This window comes from Rhizophagus irregularis, chromosome 13, assembly GCF_026210795.1.
Source record: "Rhizophagus irregularis chromosome 13, complete sequence".
Classification (NCBI taxonomy): domain Eukaryota; kingdom Fungi; phylum Glomeromycota; class Glomeromycetes; order Glomerales; family Glomeraceae; genus Rhizophagus; species Rhizophagus irregularis.
In genome coordinates this window covers 3842551-3858109 of record NC_089441.1, presented here as the reverse complement: position 1 = coordinate 3858109, position 15559 = coordinate 3842551, and the positions used below count along the sequence as shown (strand labels likewise).

General features: G+C 28.9%; 7 protein-coding genes across 7 annotated transcripts; 2 read left to right on the top strand and 5 right to left on the bottom strand.

Annotated features, from left to right (window-relative positions):
• Positions 1–1317: 1317 nt before the first annotated feature.
• OCT59_005448 (uncharacterized protein) lies at positions 1318–2323 on the bottom strand. The gene has a single exon (XM_025320672.2). The coding sequence runs from the start codon at positions 2202–2204 to the stop codon at positions 1971–1973; it is 234 nt and encodes a 77-aa protein (XP_025170899.1). The 5' UTR covers positions 2205–2323; the 3' UTR covers positions 1318–1970.
• A 937-nt stretch (positions 2324–3260) lies between these two features.
• On the bottom strand, positions 3261–5669 carry OCT59_005447 (uncharacterized protein). Its single transcript, XM_025309505.2, has 7 exons — positions 5083–5669; positions 4809–4994; positions 4546–4725; positions 4393–4474; positions 4013–4315; positions 3756–3935; positions 3261–3684 (listed from the first exon to the last, which is right to left on the bottom strand). Exons 1-7 carry the CDS (start codon positions 5587–5589, stop codon positions 3542–3544), a joined length of 1581 nt encoding a protein of 526 aa, XP_025170898.2. The 5' UTR covers positions 5590–5669; the 3' UTR covers positions 3261–3541.
• On the bottom strand, positions 5611–7596 carry OCT59_005446 (uncharacterized protein). The gene is made up of 10 exons (XM_066138367.1): positions 7463–7596; positions 7366–7384; positions 7218–7277; positions 6816–7144; positions 6589–6749; positions 6493–6510; positions 6341–6412; positions 6189–6271; positions 6033–6120; positions 5611–5965 (listed from the first exon to the last, which is right to left on the bottom strand). The coding sequence occupies exons 1-10, from the start codon at positions 7579–7581 to the stop codon at positions 5856–5858; spliced, it is 1059 nt and encodes a 352-aa protein (XP_065997510.1). The 5' UTR covers positions 7582–7596; the 3' UTR covers positions 5611–5855.
• A 687-nt stretch (positions 7597–8283) lies between these two features.
• On the bottom strand, positions 8284–9773 carry OCT59_005445 (uncharacterized protein; the record flags this gene model as incomplete). Its single annotated transcript, XM_025327515.2, has 2 exons — positions 8284–8375; positions 8484–9773. The coding sequence occupies one exon, from the start codon at positions 9771–9773 to the stop codon at positions 8577–8579; it is 1197 nt and encodes a 398-aa protein (XP_025170896.1). The 3' UTR covers positions 8284–8375; positions 8484–8576.
• Positions 9774–11166: 1393 nt separating this feature from the next.
• OCT59_005444 (uncharacterized protein) lies at positions 11167–12051 on the top strand (the record flags this gene model as incomplete). The annotated part of the gene is made up of 1 exon (XM_025320671.2): positions 11167–12051. One exon carries the CDS (start codon positions 11167–11169, stop codon positions 12049–12051), a length of 885 nt encoding a protein of 294 aa, XP_025170895.1.
• Positions 12052–12228: 177 nt separating this feature from the next.
• OCT59_005443 (uncharacterized protein) lies at positions 12229–14304 on the top strand (the record flags this gene model as incomplete). Its single annotated transcript, XM_025320670.2, has 6 exons — positions 12229–12453; positions 12528–12623; positions 12727–12923; positions 12983–13810; positions 13878–14024; positions 14105–14304. 6 exons carry the CDS (start codon positions 12229–12231, stop codon positions 14256–14258), a joined length of 1647 nt encoding a protein of 548 aa, XP_025170894.1. The 3' UTR covers positions 14259–14304.
• Positions 14262–15503, bottom strand: OCT59_005442 (uncharacterized protein). Its single transcript, XM_025320669.2, has one exon. The coding sequence runs from the start codon at positions 15320–15322 to the stop codon at positions 14453–14455; it is 870 nt and encodes a 289-aa protein (XP_025170893.1). The 5' UTR covers positions 15323–15503; the 3' UTR covers positions 14262–14452.
• Positions 15504–15559: the final 56 nt, after the last annotated feature.

The window sequence follows — 15559 nt, the reverse complement described above, 5'->3', positions numbered from 1 at the left end:
AAAAACCATTCAGTTTCATCTTTAACCTCAATACTTGCTAAATTAATAGAATAAATCATTCAGTTTCATGTTTAACCTCAATACGTGCTAAATTGATAGAATTAATATTTAAATCTTTTGTTACATTAAAACTTATTATACATTTTGGTATCGATCCGATCCAGATGTAGAATTACATACTAAATTATTTAATTATATTTTGAGCTTGTGTTTATTAACATCCCATTATTATTTATGTTCATGCAAATTAGGTATTGATCTGAATAATACACTATCATTATTCAGTTTCCAATTCTCACTTTCCAATAAATTATAATGTTCGTAGAAACTAATGTCATGTTTTATTTTATTTTTTTATCATAATAGAGAAATAGAACAGGCAGGCAATAACTTTAGGTAAAATCGATTTACGCGATGGAAATATTTAATTTTTTTCAATTTATAACACAAATATAAAATATATGTATCTTTCATCTACGTTACACGAATTAAATCTATTTGGCATCTGAAATGGTATGCAATGTATTACGCAATATTTTTCATGCAATGTCTAGATAGTGTCTAGATCCTTCGAAATTTAATTTTTTTTACTGTACGTATATTGTAATGTTTATTATAATTTAAACTAATTAATCTATTATATATAATAGATAACAAATAAAGTCATTCAGTCTTTCTTTAGTAGCATTGATGTAATTTTAGCTGAAAATTCCAACTGAAAGCAACCTCAAAATACTTGTTTTAATAAACTACTTCACACATATCTTTTTTGGCTTATAATTAGGCATTAAATACATCTATGTAAAGATTACTGACTTTGGATGATTTCCATCCACTTCGGTTACCCTGTAATCCATCTACCTGATAATAAAAATGAACTTCAAAAATAGATGCTATTGTGAATTGTACTATTCCAATTTTTGTCTTCAAATAGTGGTGTATGGTAAATATTAATATCAAAATGGCATAATGATAATATTTTTTATGACCTAAATCTGATTATTTCCTATATAATTATATAAATAAAGGTAAGTACTTGATATAAATATTTAATGCTTTATTGCAGCTATCTATAGTTTATTCAAATAAAAGATAACGAAAACACTATATCTTAATCTTCTCTTTGGAAGTACCGGTTTTTTATCAATTTCAGAATTGATGCCAAAATTACTTATATATTACATCAAGTTTAAACCAAACTGGATTATTAACCTGATTTATTTAATGTTTATTATTAAAAGTTTAATTAATTAATGTGTTTTATAAAATTTAGACTCAAATAAAAATTTTTCTTAGAATTACATTAAACCAGTTTGTAATTTAATAACTAATATAAATTTTTAATAATACATGTTTTTTATAATTGATTTATAATTTATAGTAATTGATCATAAAAAAAAAAAAATATTTTTTGTTATGTATTTTAAAAATATAATTATTTAACATAATGTTAAAAAAGTAATTATGATTTACATGCTACAATTGCTACATAATACGTGATTAAGATTTTATGACGTAATATTACGACATTATTCCTTTAGCATAGTGTGGAACAAAATTAGAAAGCAGTCCGCTGTGAACTTTGTGAAAATTTACAATTTCATTTATTCCGTAAAAAATAACAGCAAAAAAATACAAATGAATCAAATGTGGAATCTCGGAAAAAATCTTATAAGTAGAGTAAATTTCACAAAATATTTATATAAAGATGATAACATAAAAATGATAAAAATGCTAAAAAAAAAATCAACCGTGTAAAAAAATTTTTTACACGTAATTTTTTTTTTTCACAATAATAATAATAAATGTAGATATATACATATATACATATATATATTTACATAAAAATTTGTTACAAGGTTAAAATTTGAAATAAAAAAAATGAACTGACTGTAATAACTGTAATAACAATAACGTAGTAAGTAACTGATAGATAAAATAACAATAATAATAGTAGTAGTAGCTGATTATTAACATGCTAAACATGCTACTATTGTTGTTCTTTTTTCTCTTGCTACTATTGTTCTTCTTTTTTCTCTTTCTTCTTTTTCTACTCTTTCTTCTACCTGTCTACAAATGGGACATCCTTCCTTAATCCGAAAGTACCAATCGTGGTTGTCACAATAATTTTCGTGCTTTTTGCAAAAGGTTCTGTACGATTTTTTACAACGATGGCAATGATGTTTTTTACCAGGTTTAGGCATTTTGAACAAAAGTTTTTTCAAAAATTTTCGATTATTTTTTATTTTTATTTTTATTTTGTTTTGCGAATTTGATCAAATTGAATAAAGACTAAAAATTAAATGTGCGTTTTTATATCATATATATATTCCTGATATTTTTGTTAGTGGGAATAACTAAGCTGTAGTGGGTGTCATTTGATAGTCCAGCTGACCAGTTGTTTATAATGTTTTTGGCATATTTATGTTTCACATTAGGTAAGAAAACGTCTTGATACGGGAGAAAGATAAGAAAAATAACAATTAAATATGTAGAATATGTTACCTACCGTATGAAGTAATTATTTAATTGTTTACAGTTTTGTTCTTGAACCTTCTTTATAATAAAAATAGACTAAAACTATTACAGCTTTTAATCAAAACCATTATATCTATTAATCAAAACCATTATAGCTGTTAATCAAAGATCATTATAGCTATTAATCAATAAAGATTCTTTATAAGAATTCTCTTCAAGAAAGTAGTTGCAGATTTAATTTTTTCAATTTAATTATTCAAATAAACGCACTTTTCCAGAAATACACTTCTTTCGGAGAAAAAAAGAACAATCTGATATTTTTCTTATAAAAATATTTTATTGAATAGTAGAATTAGTCTCAAAGTAAATGAGTTTAAATACTCTATAAATTTATTACATAACAATGAAATTTACATAATTCAAAAATCAAATCGGAAATAATATCCCATAATCAACGCTTATTTGTGTTGTGTCCAATCACAGCTTTGTACAAGGACGGCAAGATCAACTTGTAATTTTTTAGTTATTTTTAGTGAAAAAAACTCGGAATTTCAAAATTTTTAATGATTTTTCAATTCGGTGTACATTGTAAGCGCAACCTGGGATAATCTATTAAGAATGTTCTTCAGTTTGACCGGTAAGGACTAAAGCAACACTAAAAGTCGCCAGCAATAAAGTACGCTAATTGTATCTATTTAACAAATCGAAAAAATCGATAAGAAAATGTTAAATGTGAATAGAACTTTTCCTTACAATTTATTATAACATTGGGAGTCATGGATTTCTTAAATAAAAGGTTAATTTATTACGCCAAAAAATTCTACATAATATTATGATACGCCTTAATACTGCAAAGCTATGATTTCCGTTCTACAGTTAATTATACTAATATACGTATTATTCACTAACTTCTTAATTACATAATTACATATAATTAATTAAATCATGGGCAAGTTATCTAATCAATTTTAAGCAGATATACGCCCATATGACTATTTAAAGAAATAATCTATCCACCTATAAGCATAGTAGCATAGTATTCCATAGGTAAACTATTGTTTATCTATTGATCCATTTTCATTACCAATTTTCTTGCAAAAAAAGTTCCTATAATTAGAATTATACCAAATGAACCAACTATTCCAAGAAACCATGCCAAATGATTATCTTCTTGACCGGGTACATGAACATTCATGCCAAATAATCCTATTTATTATAAGAAAAGATTTTTAAGTTTAGATAAAATAAATACATAATTATAATTATTTATTTAATACCTGTAATAACGTTCATTGGCAATAAAATGGTAGCAAAAACAGTCATTCTATTCAAAAAATCATTAGTCGTGTTACTCAATTGTGTAATTTCAATTGATATTTGGGCAAGATAATTTGAATGTGCACGCGATAACATATTTTCATAATGATTAAGATTTTGCAACATAGTAATAATATGATCTGAAATAAAGATAATAAAGATATAAAATTTAATAACAATTTTTTTGAAATCAAAAAAAAACTTCTCTCTTATTTACCTTGAATATCACCCAAATAAAGAGTTACATCTCCGGAACCACATTTATCACTTTCATTAACAAGTAATTTATCTTCAAATCTTTTAATTAGTCCTTTTATAACATCAACTTTTGTTCCCAACATTTTTAATAATGTCATAACCAGTTTACGGCATAATCCTATTCTCACCAACATATCTTGCTGTTCGGATTTTTTAAGTACCATAACGAGTTGATCAATTGCATCGGATTCAAATTCCACTTTTTGAATTAAAGGTGCGAAATAATCCGTAACATCATCCATTATGGCATAATTTATCCAATCTAATTTAAATAAGAAATTAATTTATATAAATATTATTACATATAATCTAAGTCATTATCTTAAAAATAAAACCGACCAGGTGTGAGTGTGATGAAATCTTTCAAATATTGTATTCTTTTCCTAACGTTATGCTGATGTGGCGTTGGTTGAAAATGAAACTAAAAAATAAAATTTAAAAATTTTAAAAATTATAAATATATTAAAAATCCCATTTCTCCAAAATACTCACTGTTAAAATTCCTTCTCTCATGACAACATTATACATATTAATAGGCTCAATATCAGGCGTATTAAAATTATTATCATGAGATCTAAAACTAACAAAATAATAATTCTTGAAGAGTTCACATTTTTCACGCGATTCTTCTGTCTCAATATCTTCCATTGTCAGCGGATGAATACGAAAAATCTAAAGAAATTAAAGAAATTAAAGATATTAATAAAAAAAAAAAATTTTGTATAATTATCCCAACAAAAGACAAAATGACACACCGAACTTAAAATTCTCATTTCAGTTTCAGTTGGTGCAAGAACGTCAAGCCAAAAAATTCCTTGTTTTAATAATTCGGCCATTGTTTTACCTTCAGGTGGAATTGTTGCAAATGATTTTGCTTTTATGGTTCCTGTTGCTATAGAATAAAAAACGAATCGAGATTCTTCTTTCACATCGCTAATACTCTTATGAAAAAAAAAAGAATTAAATCAGTATAAATTCATGACGAGATGAGTCATTTAAAAAATTCAGAATTAAATTGTGGACAATCACTCTTTTTCTTTCACCAAATTCACTAATTCTTCTTTTTGATTCACCATCAATAGGCGAAGGTAATAAATGATAATTTCCGTCATCTTTTTTCGCTGAAGTTTTTTCTTCTGTAATATATTCTTCTAATGCATCATAATCTATTCCATCACCTTTGTTAGCGGTTCTTAATGGATAACAAACATCTTCTTCGACACTAGAAAGTTTTCTGGTCATATTATAAGAAGTAGGTTGATCTCCCTCATCCCAAATTGACTCGTCATCTCCAACCGTTGAATCATTACTTATTTGAACTACATGATCACAAGTTGATAAATGAAGTTTTTGTTTTTCGTTATTTGCTGTTAAAGAACCAGGTTTATGAGTTGGGGGCTTCGAAATTTCTTTTTCGGATTTCTCAGCAGCAGGCTCTTGTTCTTTTTCAATTTGTGATTGCTGTGATGGGGGTAGTGGGGATGGAACTCGTTTAGTGTTTTCCGGAGTACTATTATTTTGTTCTACACCCGACATGATTAAATAACGACAACTTTTTTGTATATTAAAATATTTTTATTGAAACTAGTTTTTAAATTTTTTATCGGGATTCGATTTATCATAATTTTTTATGTTTATCATGTTTATCAATAAAAAGATAAAGTTTATTGGCTATATTTTTTTCTTGGCATTTAAACTATAAATAAGTTATTCGATTCCATGTGTGTTCCATGTGTGTGGTAGGTCAATTTACTGGATTTGTACTACTCTACAAATACTACGAGTACGATAAAGTACGATAATCAATCTTCTTCCATTCTATCGCCGCTATGATCTTCAGTGTTTTCATCCTCGTGATCTCTGTGTCGCCTATTCGCTTGTTCCTGAATGGCACGGAGGAATGCTTCGACTCCTGAATATAATAAATATTAATCATGGGCGGCTATTTATTTATTTTTATTTAATCAAAGAAATCTTACCATTGCCGGCTGATGGATCTAAACCTAATTGAGACAGCAAAGGTCCTAATTGGCCAGATTGCAAGGCGATGCTTAAAGACTGTAATGCCTACACGTCACATAGAAAATAATAAATAAAGTAATGACTATTTCCTATTTAGGTTATTAAAGAATTACCTGTGCAAACTGCGGACTTTGAATAACAGCGGCTAATTCTTCAGGTGATCTTTCAATGTTGGCAGGCAGGTGAGGAAATAAAGCTAATATCCAATCAAAATATGTATAAAATAAATTTATATTTAAAAAAAAAATGAAATTTTTCTGCATACCCGAAGCTATCTCTGGGTTATTTAATAAGGGTCCAATGGCACTGGGCGTGAGAACATCAACCAGGCTTACATCTATAAGTCAATAAAAAGGAATAAAAAATATTTTTTTTTTTAAAAAAAAAAGAATTTCTTTTTTATAGGAATAATCTTACCAGGTTGTCTTGTTCCCTCTATTAAAGGTAAGAAAATATATTTTAATTTTCGAAAATCATACTAAATTTCCTAACCTTCTATTTCAATATAAGTACCTGGAACTTGTATACCAGACAAAATATTTCTCAAGTTGCCTAATTGTTCAGAAGTAAAACCGAGATTTGATTCTGTAGTTTGTACTCCAGAACCAGCTTCTGATGTTGCAGCTGTTGCAGATTGTGGCTCGGCAGGAGTAGTTGACGTGAAAGGAGGTCCACTTATAATATAATTATTATTAATTAATATACAGTGCAAAAAAAATCCTGGAATTGATAATACTTACCCGAATCCTTGACCTTGGAGTAATTGCAATAATTGTTCTTGATCCATTCCGAATCCTGCTAAATCGTCCATGTTTTGCATGTTTTGAAAAGGGCTACCTAATTGACCCGCACTACTTTGTTGTTGTCTGCTTTCTGCTAATCCGGCTTGTGGATCATTAATTAATCGATTAACTTTTGCAACATTTTCTTCATCCTTGTCATCTTTCGCATCTTGCATCCAAAAAAATAGTTTGCGGGAAGATGATTTAAAATTAAGTAAATACACGCGACCAGTTGTACATTGTTCTACTCGAATAAATTCAGCTTCTTCGGGAAAGAGAATCAAATCCTAAATTAATTATTTTTAATTAAAAACGAAATTCGTAGGATTAAACTTTTATTCTATATAATAATGTTCTTACATCTTCTACAGCATTGTTTTTCCTATCTTTCCAATAGAAATGCATCAGTTGATCGTCACCCTTTTCAATAAAAAAATATTACATAGTTGTTAATATATAAATATGAGTTTTTGTATGGTAAGACTAACAGAGAAAAAGAGAATAGTACCTGGTCCATATATACGAGCCTATAACGCGTGAAAAGAAAAAAAACGTGTAAAATGTTAACAATATTTCATGCTAACTCACAACAGTTTACGTCTCACCCTTTTCTTTCGTCGGCTTTCAACCAATTTGTATTTCCATCTCGTTTAAGTTTCCCGGCTTTGAATTCGACAGGATATTTTCTTCGAGGTACAGGTGTAGGAAAAAGAGAGGTGGCCATATTCGGTTTTATTAATAAAATAGAATAAAAATTCGGAGTCGATTATTTTAACTTCGAAAAAAAATTCCACGTGATGATCGTGAATTCGGTGACTCAATCGTATTACAGAATTTAAAGAATTTAATATTATCAAATTATCAATTATAAAAATTTTTTTTAATATATATACCAATAGTTAAAATATTTTTTAAATTTTTTTAGAAGGTAAAATACTGATTATAAATCTATCATTTTTTTATTAAGGCATCTATTGTATCTATTCTATTCAGTTAAATCTATGTTGATATTGCCGACACATGCTGCAATTAAATAATATATTCCATTTCTATTTTTAATCTTAATAGATTTACGAACTTATTCTGATTTTTAGTTTTTTTTTCAATTGCATATCCACATCTTCTGGCACAACTAATTAATTCGCGCAAAATATTAAAAATATATATATTATAACTCTCGTGTAAGTTTATATCGCCGTGACACAATTGTAGAATCGTGACTTGTCATATATTTCCATTGTTCTAATCAATGGTGTAAGTAAAAATAGTTTATGCTAAATGTAAAAAAATATACTTAAATTTTGTAATTGATAATGACTTGAAAAAATTATAGGTAATACTCTTAACTTCTGTTGTTATCGGATCATACATCTAGCTCCGCTTAAATTATTCCATTCAATTTGACTCATTTACCCACATCAACTCCATCAGCTAATTATTAAAATTTTTTATTATTCTTGAAAAAAATAGTTTTCTATAAGTACACAAATGTGTATGTACTTTATTTTCTAACAATTTCTTATTATGTTTCGAATTAAAAAGAAGAATAAAATAATCATTTTTTTGCTACATAAGCACAATTAAAAAAAAAATATTAATAAAAAATGGTAAAATTGTTTTACGCACCATTTCAAATTTACATATCCCCCGATTTCACATAAAAAAAATGTTCTTGATTTTCTTGATTTTCAAACTTCAAATTTCGAAATTCCAATTTTATTACTTTCGACATTTTCGACTTGAATCATGCATACCATGAACACCAAAAATTTTAGCAGCTATCATTTCTTCTATCCAATCAATATTTCCACAACCTACAACACGTTGCATGTTTTCTGTATTCTTTAGTTCATCCCACCTTGTCGTTAAAAATACCAAAGAAGCAGACTTCAGACATGTGTCACCCATTTGCCATCCCAACAACAGGATTTCATCCCAATTATCGGCATTTACATCTTCAGCGATTCGAATAGCAAGTAACTTTCCAAATGCTTCTAAACCAAGCATATCTGCTTTCATATAGGCAGCCTTAAAAGTATCCAATTCCAGATTCTCTTCTAATTTTCCTGTGTAAAGATAATACATTACACACCTAAAAATTTCATAATCGATTTCCTTTATCGGAATTGTTTTATTCCGGCCTTCAACCCATTGTCCACTTAACAAAGATTCAAAATATTTCGATTGTGACGCTAAAATTATACGATGTGCTCTAATCCTTGACCCACATGTAAAAGTAAATTCAACATCACAAAAACGTTCATCATCAAAATATCGAGGAATTTGAGCAGCTAAAGGGAATTCTACGTGAGGCACATCTAAAGCTGCTGCTAACAAAGCTGCATTTTCTTCGTTAGTGATACGAACTCTCACTATTAAATCAAATTTGCTTGTTGGATCTGGATAAACTTCAGATAATTTTAAAAATTGCCTTCGTCCAAACACTTGATCAGATCCAAATCCAAATCTTGTCTTCGAAAATTTTTCATTTTTCAATAAAACAGGAGTTGGAGCAACAGCCGAACCTAACGACGTTGGAGATTCTAAACGATATACTTCAAATGCATAAGTTCGTTCCCTTCCAGAAGAATTTCCATCTCTTTCATGATCTGTTGGAATAGCCTTCAAAAATAATCCCAAATAGTTATTATCATTTGGAGAAACTCCATTCGGATACATGCACATTCGCCATAAATATTCCGATGAATCTAATCCAACACCTTTTAGCTGAACTTGATTTGGTTCAGCAAAACTATCACTATAAAACCATCTTCCAGTCGGATATAGATCTGCTATCTCATGATAATCTTTAACCCTCCAAGTAAAAGTAAATTGGTCAGGTGTAGCTAACTTTACATTTTGATCGGGCTGCTCTGCTACTTGGCGACTTGGCTGAAAAAGCCATTTCATGCTCATATTGTCTTTATGTTTTTCGGGGTGATTTCGTAGGGGTGGAATTTTGGTAGTTTTATTGTTGGTAAATGAAAGTGTGATTTTCGCGAAGACGGCTGTGTAAATTTAAAAAGTATTATTTACTTTTAAAAACCCGGACCACGAAAAGTATATTCTTAAAGAAAAAAGAATCAAAAGTGAATAGTATAATAACCATACAAAAAATACCTCCTCCTCAAAAAGTCAGAAAGTTGGAATTCCTCAAATTTTTATTTGTATTTATTGACTAAACAATAAAACGAGCATAGAGCAGTATTTAATTTTGAATATGCTAAGATGAATATACGTTTTTAATTTTTTTTGCATAAATATATTTTGTGAACCCAGTTTATACTTATAACATACTTATACTGTGTACAAATTATATGTATCTATCGATCAACATATGTATCGATCAACAATTTAACAATTCAAAAACATTTTTTTTTTAGTTCTACCACGTGACTAATTTTCATATGTTAAACATGTTAACATTTATAATCAATTAATTGAAATCAAATAAAAAAAAAAATTTTTACATTTATTTATAAATATGAAATAACTTTAAATAATTTTATGGTTTTGCATTCGGGAACTTTTTTTTTTAAGATGATTTGAAAATCTCGCACACCGCTTAATAAATAATATTTAAGGAAATATTTTCCAAAAATTGATGCTCGCAAAGTGGCAAGCATCTTATAAGGGGTTGATAGGTTGTCGGCAGAAGTACTCTCGGATGGGACCTCATTGAGCACTTTGCTCCCCCCTCGATAAGGACTGAAGAGGTAATTTGAGAATTTGGGTTAGTATTTATATTAATGAGGTTAGTTATGGGATTGTTATGATGATCTTTTAAAAGGTCATAAGTTAAGGATAACGAATTAAAATGTTTGAAGACAGCGAATCCAAATACAAATTCTTCTCAAATTCCTTTGAAAAGCCGTATTTGGAATTATTGAATCCATAAAATTTTTCTGAGTCCGGGCCATTTTTTCAATAGCTATTTCGTTAATAAGCTAAAGCTCGGTATATCGGACTGTTTTTAATTAAGAAACTAGGAATTAAGGTTGAATAGATTAAGAATTGTTGTAAATATAAGATTATGGGATACTGTATTACAATCGGTACGATTTTACTGCGGAGGCGCAGGGAATCAAACTTTTGTTTGATTTTGCCTAAAAGAGTGAGAATTTTAAATAATTCCTTCAAAAAAAAAAGAAAGAATTTTGTTCTTTAACACAATGAACATTCTAAAACAGGGAAATTTTCACAATTACGCAAATTTGTTCAAATATCGATTAGTTTTTTAAAAAAAAACACAATACATAGCTTTTTTCTGAAAAAAAAAGGTTAAAAGTCAGAGTAAAATTGAAGAAAAATGGCAATTTCTAATCACGATAAAGGTGAAACGGATCAAACGTTTTCATCCACTTTTTCGACGTCAAATATGAACTTTTCACTTGAAAACAATTCAAAAGGTGCTAATAAAATTCGTGAAATAGTACCAGTCGTTCCAATAACTGAAAAACAAAATGAGAATGCAAACGCATGGTACTCAAAATTTGATACTGCCTGGTATTTTTCAACTGTAAATGACAGTAAGCCCATTGTCAAAGTCCTTGAAAAAAAAGTGATTGATTCAGAAAGATCAAAAACAAACAAGATTTCTAAACCTGAGCAAAACGATGTCGGAATAAAAAATAAAATGGATATGAAAACAAAATTAAATGAATCACCAAAAGAGCCGAAACGATTCAAACGATCTAAACGAGGACGGTATTTATTTTCTAATGACGTTAGTGACGAATTTCAGAGTCAAGATGATATTATTCCCAATAAAGAAAGAGAAAATAATACACAGACAATTATTCGTAAAGGAACTCCTATTATCATTCGTACAAGGCCGCCTAACATTCCAAGTGATTCAAATTCTGAAAATATATTTCATATTCCAATATATTATGAAAGTCATCACTTGAATCCAAAAAAATTCTGGTCATGGAAAAAACCTATTCCATTTCAGAATGTTGAAAATAATGTGAACTTTGATGATTTATTTATAGATCAAAAAGATTATGAGATCTCTGTTAGAACAAAATTTACACAATGTACTTTATTATTTATTTTATTCATTCAATTTATTATTTTATTACGCAATGAGATATATAGCCTTGCTATAGTGGTTTTAATCGTAATTTGGCTCATTCTATTCTATTTTGTAGTTCATAGCTGTTTCGAAGTTAAAAATTCTTTGATCAGTTAATACTTTTAAAATATTTATTATTATCTAATTAAATAGTCTACAATCATAATGTATAGATTTCTGTGGTTTGGCCATTACTAATTAAAGTTGAGGGTACGACAAACATTAATCATGTGATCAATTGATTTTTATGTGATCCGCAGTTGTTTGATTCGTTTGATTCTCTCTGGGTTTAGCATGACTTCAACGTTGGAAAGCGGAAATCAAAAACGTAAAACTAAAGTCTTCAATAATGACGCGAAAGTTCAGCGGTATTCTACCCGGAAGAAGCCAAATAAATTAACAACAAAGCAGAAACTGGTTAGGCAAAATCTCGAAAATCGCAAAAAATTTGATCAATTATGCTTAGTCTGGCAAGAAAAGTTGTTCGAAACTATAGACATAGATGTTTTGCGCGAATCAGTATTTATTCTTTTATTCTTTAAATAAATGTTGAATTTATAGATTATTGTTCTGAATTTTTATGTTATTTATAGGCAAAGTACTTGTCGCCGCAACATTATTTTGAAATCGTTGAAGAAAGAAATGCAGACAACTTGTGTGGGTACCCGATTTGTAATAACAATCGTCAAGTATATAAGTTTTATCGCTTTCTCTATTTAATTTCTTCATTTTGAAAATACGAAAAAGTGACAAATTGATTCGTTGGTGTGTATATATATACTTTTAACATAGAAAATTCAAGGGCAATTTCGAATCTCTAACCGATCAAGAAAGATTTATGATATCACCGAGTTAAAATGTTATTGCTCAACTATTTGTTTTACATCGTCCAAGTTTTTTGCGACGCAATTATCCGAGGAACCTGTGTATATGAGAAATTTGGAAAATTGGAAATCAGTTAATGTTATACCGTTGGGTGTAGATATAAGGTAAGAAAATTATAGCCTTTTTTTTGTGTTTATATATTTTAATTTTGTATTCTTTGTAGGGAAATCATTAAAAACGAAAATTCTTCTGGTAAATCGCGAAATAAAGAGGACAGTAGATCAAATTATGTTAAGGAGATGTTAGCTAATCTTCCACCTGCTCCTCCCGGATTAACTATAAAGGAAAAAGACGATAATGAAATTGAAGTGCCATCCGTACCAACTTCAACTAACGATACTAATGCACATGATGCTATTGAGGGATTTCGTATAGATTTTCAGAAATTGTCGATTTCAGATAGTAATGATAGTAATAACAAGCCGACAACATTAGTATTATCAAAGGAAAAGCAAGCTACTAAGGATGATGATATACCAAAAACTGATGAGGAGGCCTATGAAATGGCAATGTCATTAGCAAATTCCATGTTTCGTAATGGAAAATTTCATTACAAAGATAATGAAGAGAATGAAAATGATCCAGTTGATTTATTATCAAAATCAACTTCAGTAAGGACAAATGATTCAGTTAAAAAAAGTAAAAAGTTGGTTAAACAGCTTCAACCAACTTCTATTGAATTTAAAGATCCTTTAGATGATTATTCATCTAAAAGTTCTCGGCCAGCTAATGATATCAATGCATCACTACAGCTACCACGTGAAAAAGAAGCTCATAAAAAGAAAAGGATTGTGTTGCAAATGTCATTATTTGGAAAAATATGGACAGCATTGGATAGAATGTCCACGCCAAATACAAGGCAATATTTTAAGAGTATAAATAATGGACAATTCAAAAAAGGCAATGATTCGGCAATGCGGCGCATACCTATAACGGACGACGAGAATATGTTAATGAGAATTCAAATTTTCTCCGAAAAAATAATTGAATGGTTCGTAATCGAAAATTTCAAAATGTTATTAGTATTTATCCAGCCTAATTTTTAACTTTATCATCAGTTTTCATATTCTTAGAAAACCTCTTTCCATTACTACCAGCATAGAACGTGAACTTATTGATTTAATGTGTACCTTTACATTTGACACTGCAACAGTTGTACTTAATGATTTAGAGAACAATGTGCTATGTATGGTATTTTTATACGCGTAAGTAAGAAGTTATGTTTCATTATAATCAGTAATGTTTTCGTATAAGATTTAATTCCTACATTAATAAAATGTTTTAGGTTATCAATGGATATCCCTGAGCTGCATAGAAATATCTTTCCCGAAAATTCACCAGACGTAGAATGTCAATTTAAAACTATACTTGAAAGCATGAATCTTACGATGGAAGAATTAAATGCATTTGTAAGAGTGCTTCGTGTTGGTCCAGTCTAGTCTAAGTTACTTTAATTATATAATTAAATAGTTATTTTATTATTTATTTATTTGTATTTGTTTCTACTTACTAGTCATAAGTTTTTTTCAATTAAGAACTACTTTGATGAGTAAAAATCATACAAAATTATATTTGTAATTTACTAAAATAAAAACTTTTTATTTTTATTTTTTTGCAAATATATCCGCAATAATTAAAACATTGGAAAATTAATCGATTTCATTGCAACTTCGACGACTTGATTCCAGCTAGCTTCTTTAGATTCTTGAGTGATAATAAATTCTGTTATTTTTTGAATCAGTTCATTAGTTTGCATAATTTCATCGTGCTTTCCTTTTAAAGAAGTTTCAATTTCAACAACTCCACCAGAATTTTTGATATGTTTGAAATAATTATTTGATTGATCAATACCAACGAGTTCATCATCTAAACTATGAATTATCAGATAAGGAGGAATTTTTGTATTAAATGAAATATATTGTGGTGAAACAGATTTAAGAATATTTTTATCGTTACCAAAAGCTGGTTCAACAAATTTAATGTATTCAGGATAAGATTCTAATAAGTTTATGAGATCATAAATTCCTTCTACACCAATAACACCACGAATTTTTCCTAATAAATTAGGATCGTAAGAATTAAGATATTCTGAATTAAGTACAAGTTGACCGGAAATAAAAGCTCCTGCGCTATTACCAACAAGATATATTCTATCATCAAGATATCCATATTCTTTTGCGTATGAAGATACCCAAGAAATAGCCGCTGCAACATCTTGTACATGCAAAGGATTTTTTATTTCAGGTGTATCTATTGTTGTAAGTCTATAATTTACTATTGCAACAGCGTAATAAAGTGATAGTTTTCGACCAAGTTCCGTAAATTCATTCTTATCACCAGAACGCCAAGCTCCTCCATGAATAATTACTACAACAGGAGGATAACATTCTATTTCAGTTGATGTTGAAGGCGGAGGAAGATATAAATCAAGTTTTTGTAATGGATGCTCTGAAGAAGTATAAGAAAGTTCCTTATGAACTATCAGAGATTTATTAATCGACATGCTCAAACTAAACTGCAAAGGATCTACTTCAGAATTAATGATCAACTAACCGAACCATAGGTCGGCGATAAAAACACCAACTGATTGGTCGGGTTAATAGTTTATCACGATCAATCAATAATCTGCTCAAAATTGAACTTTTGTGATCAAAATTGCAATCGACCAATTCCTGAAGTAGACCAATTTGTTGGTCCGGAGTGTAATGAAGGACTATTTATTTGTACGCAAAGGGTTCAC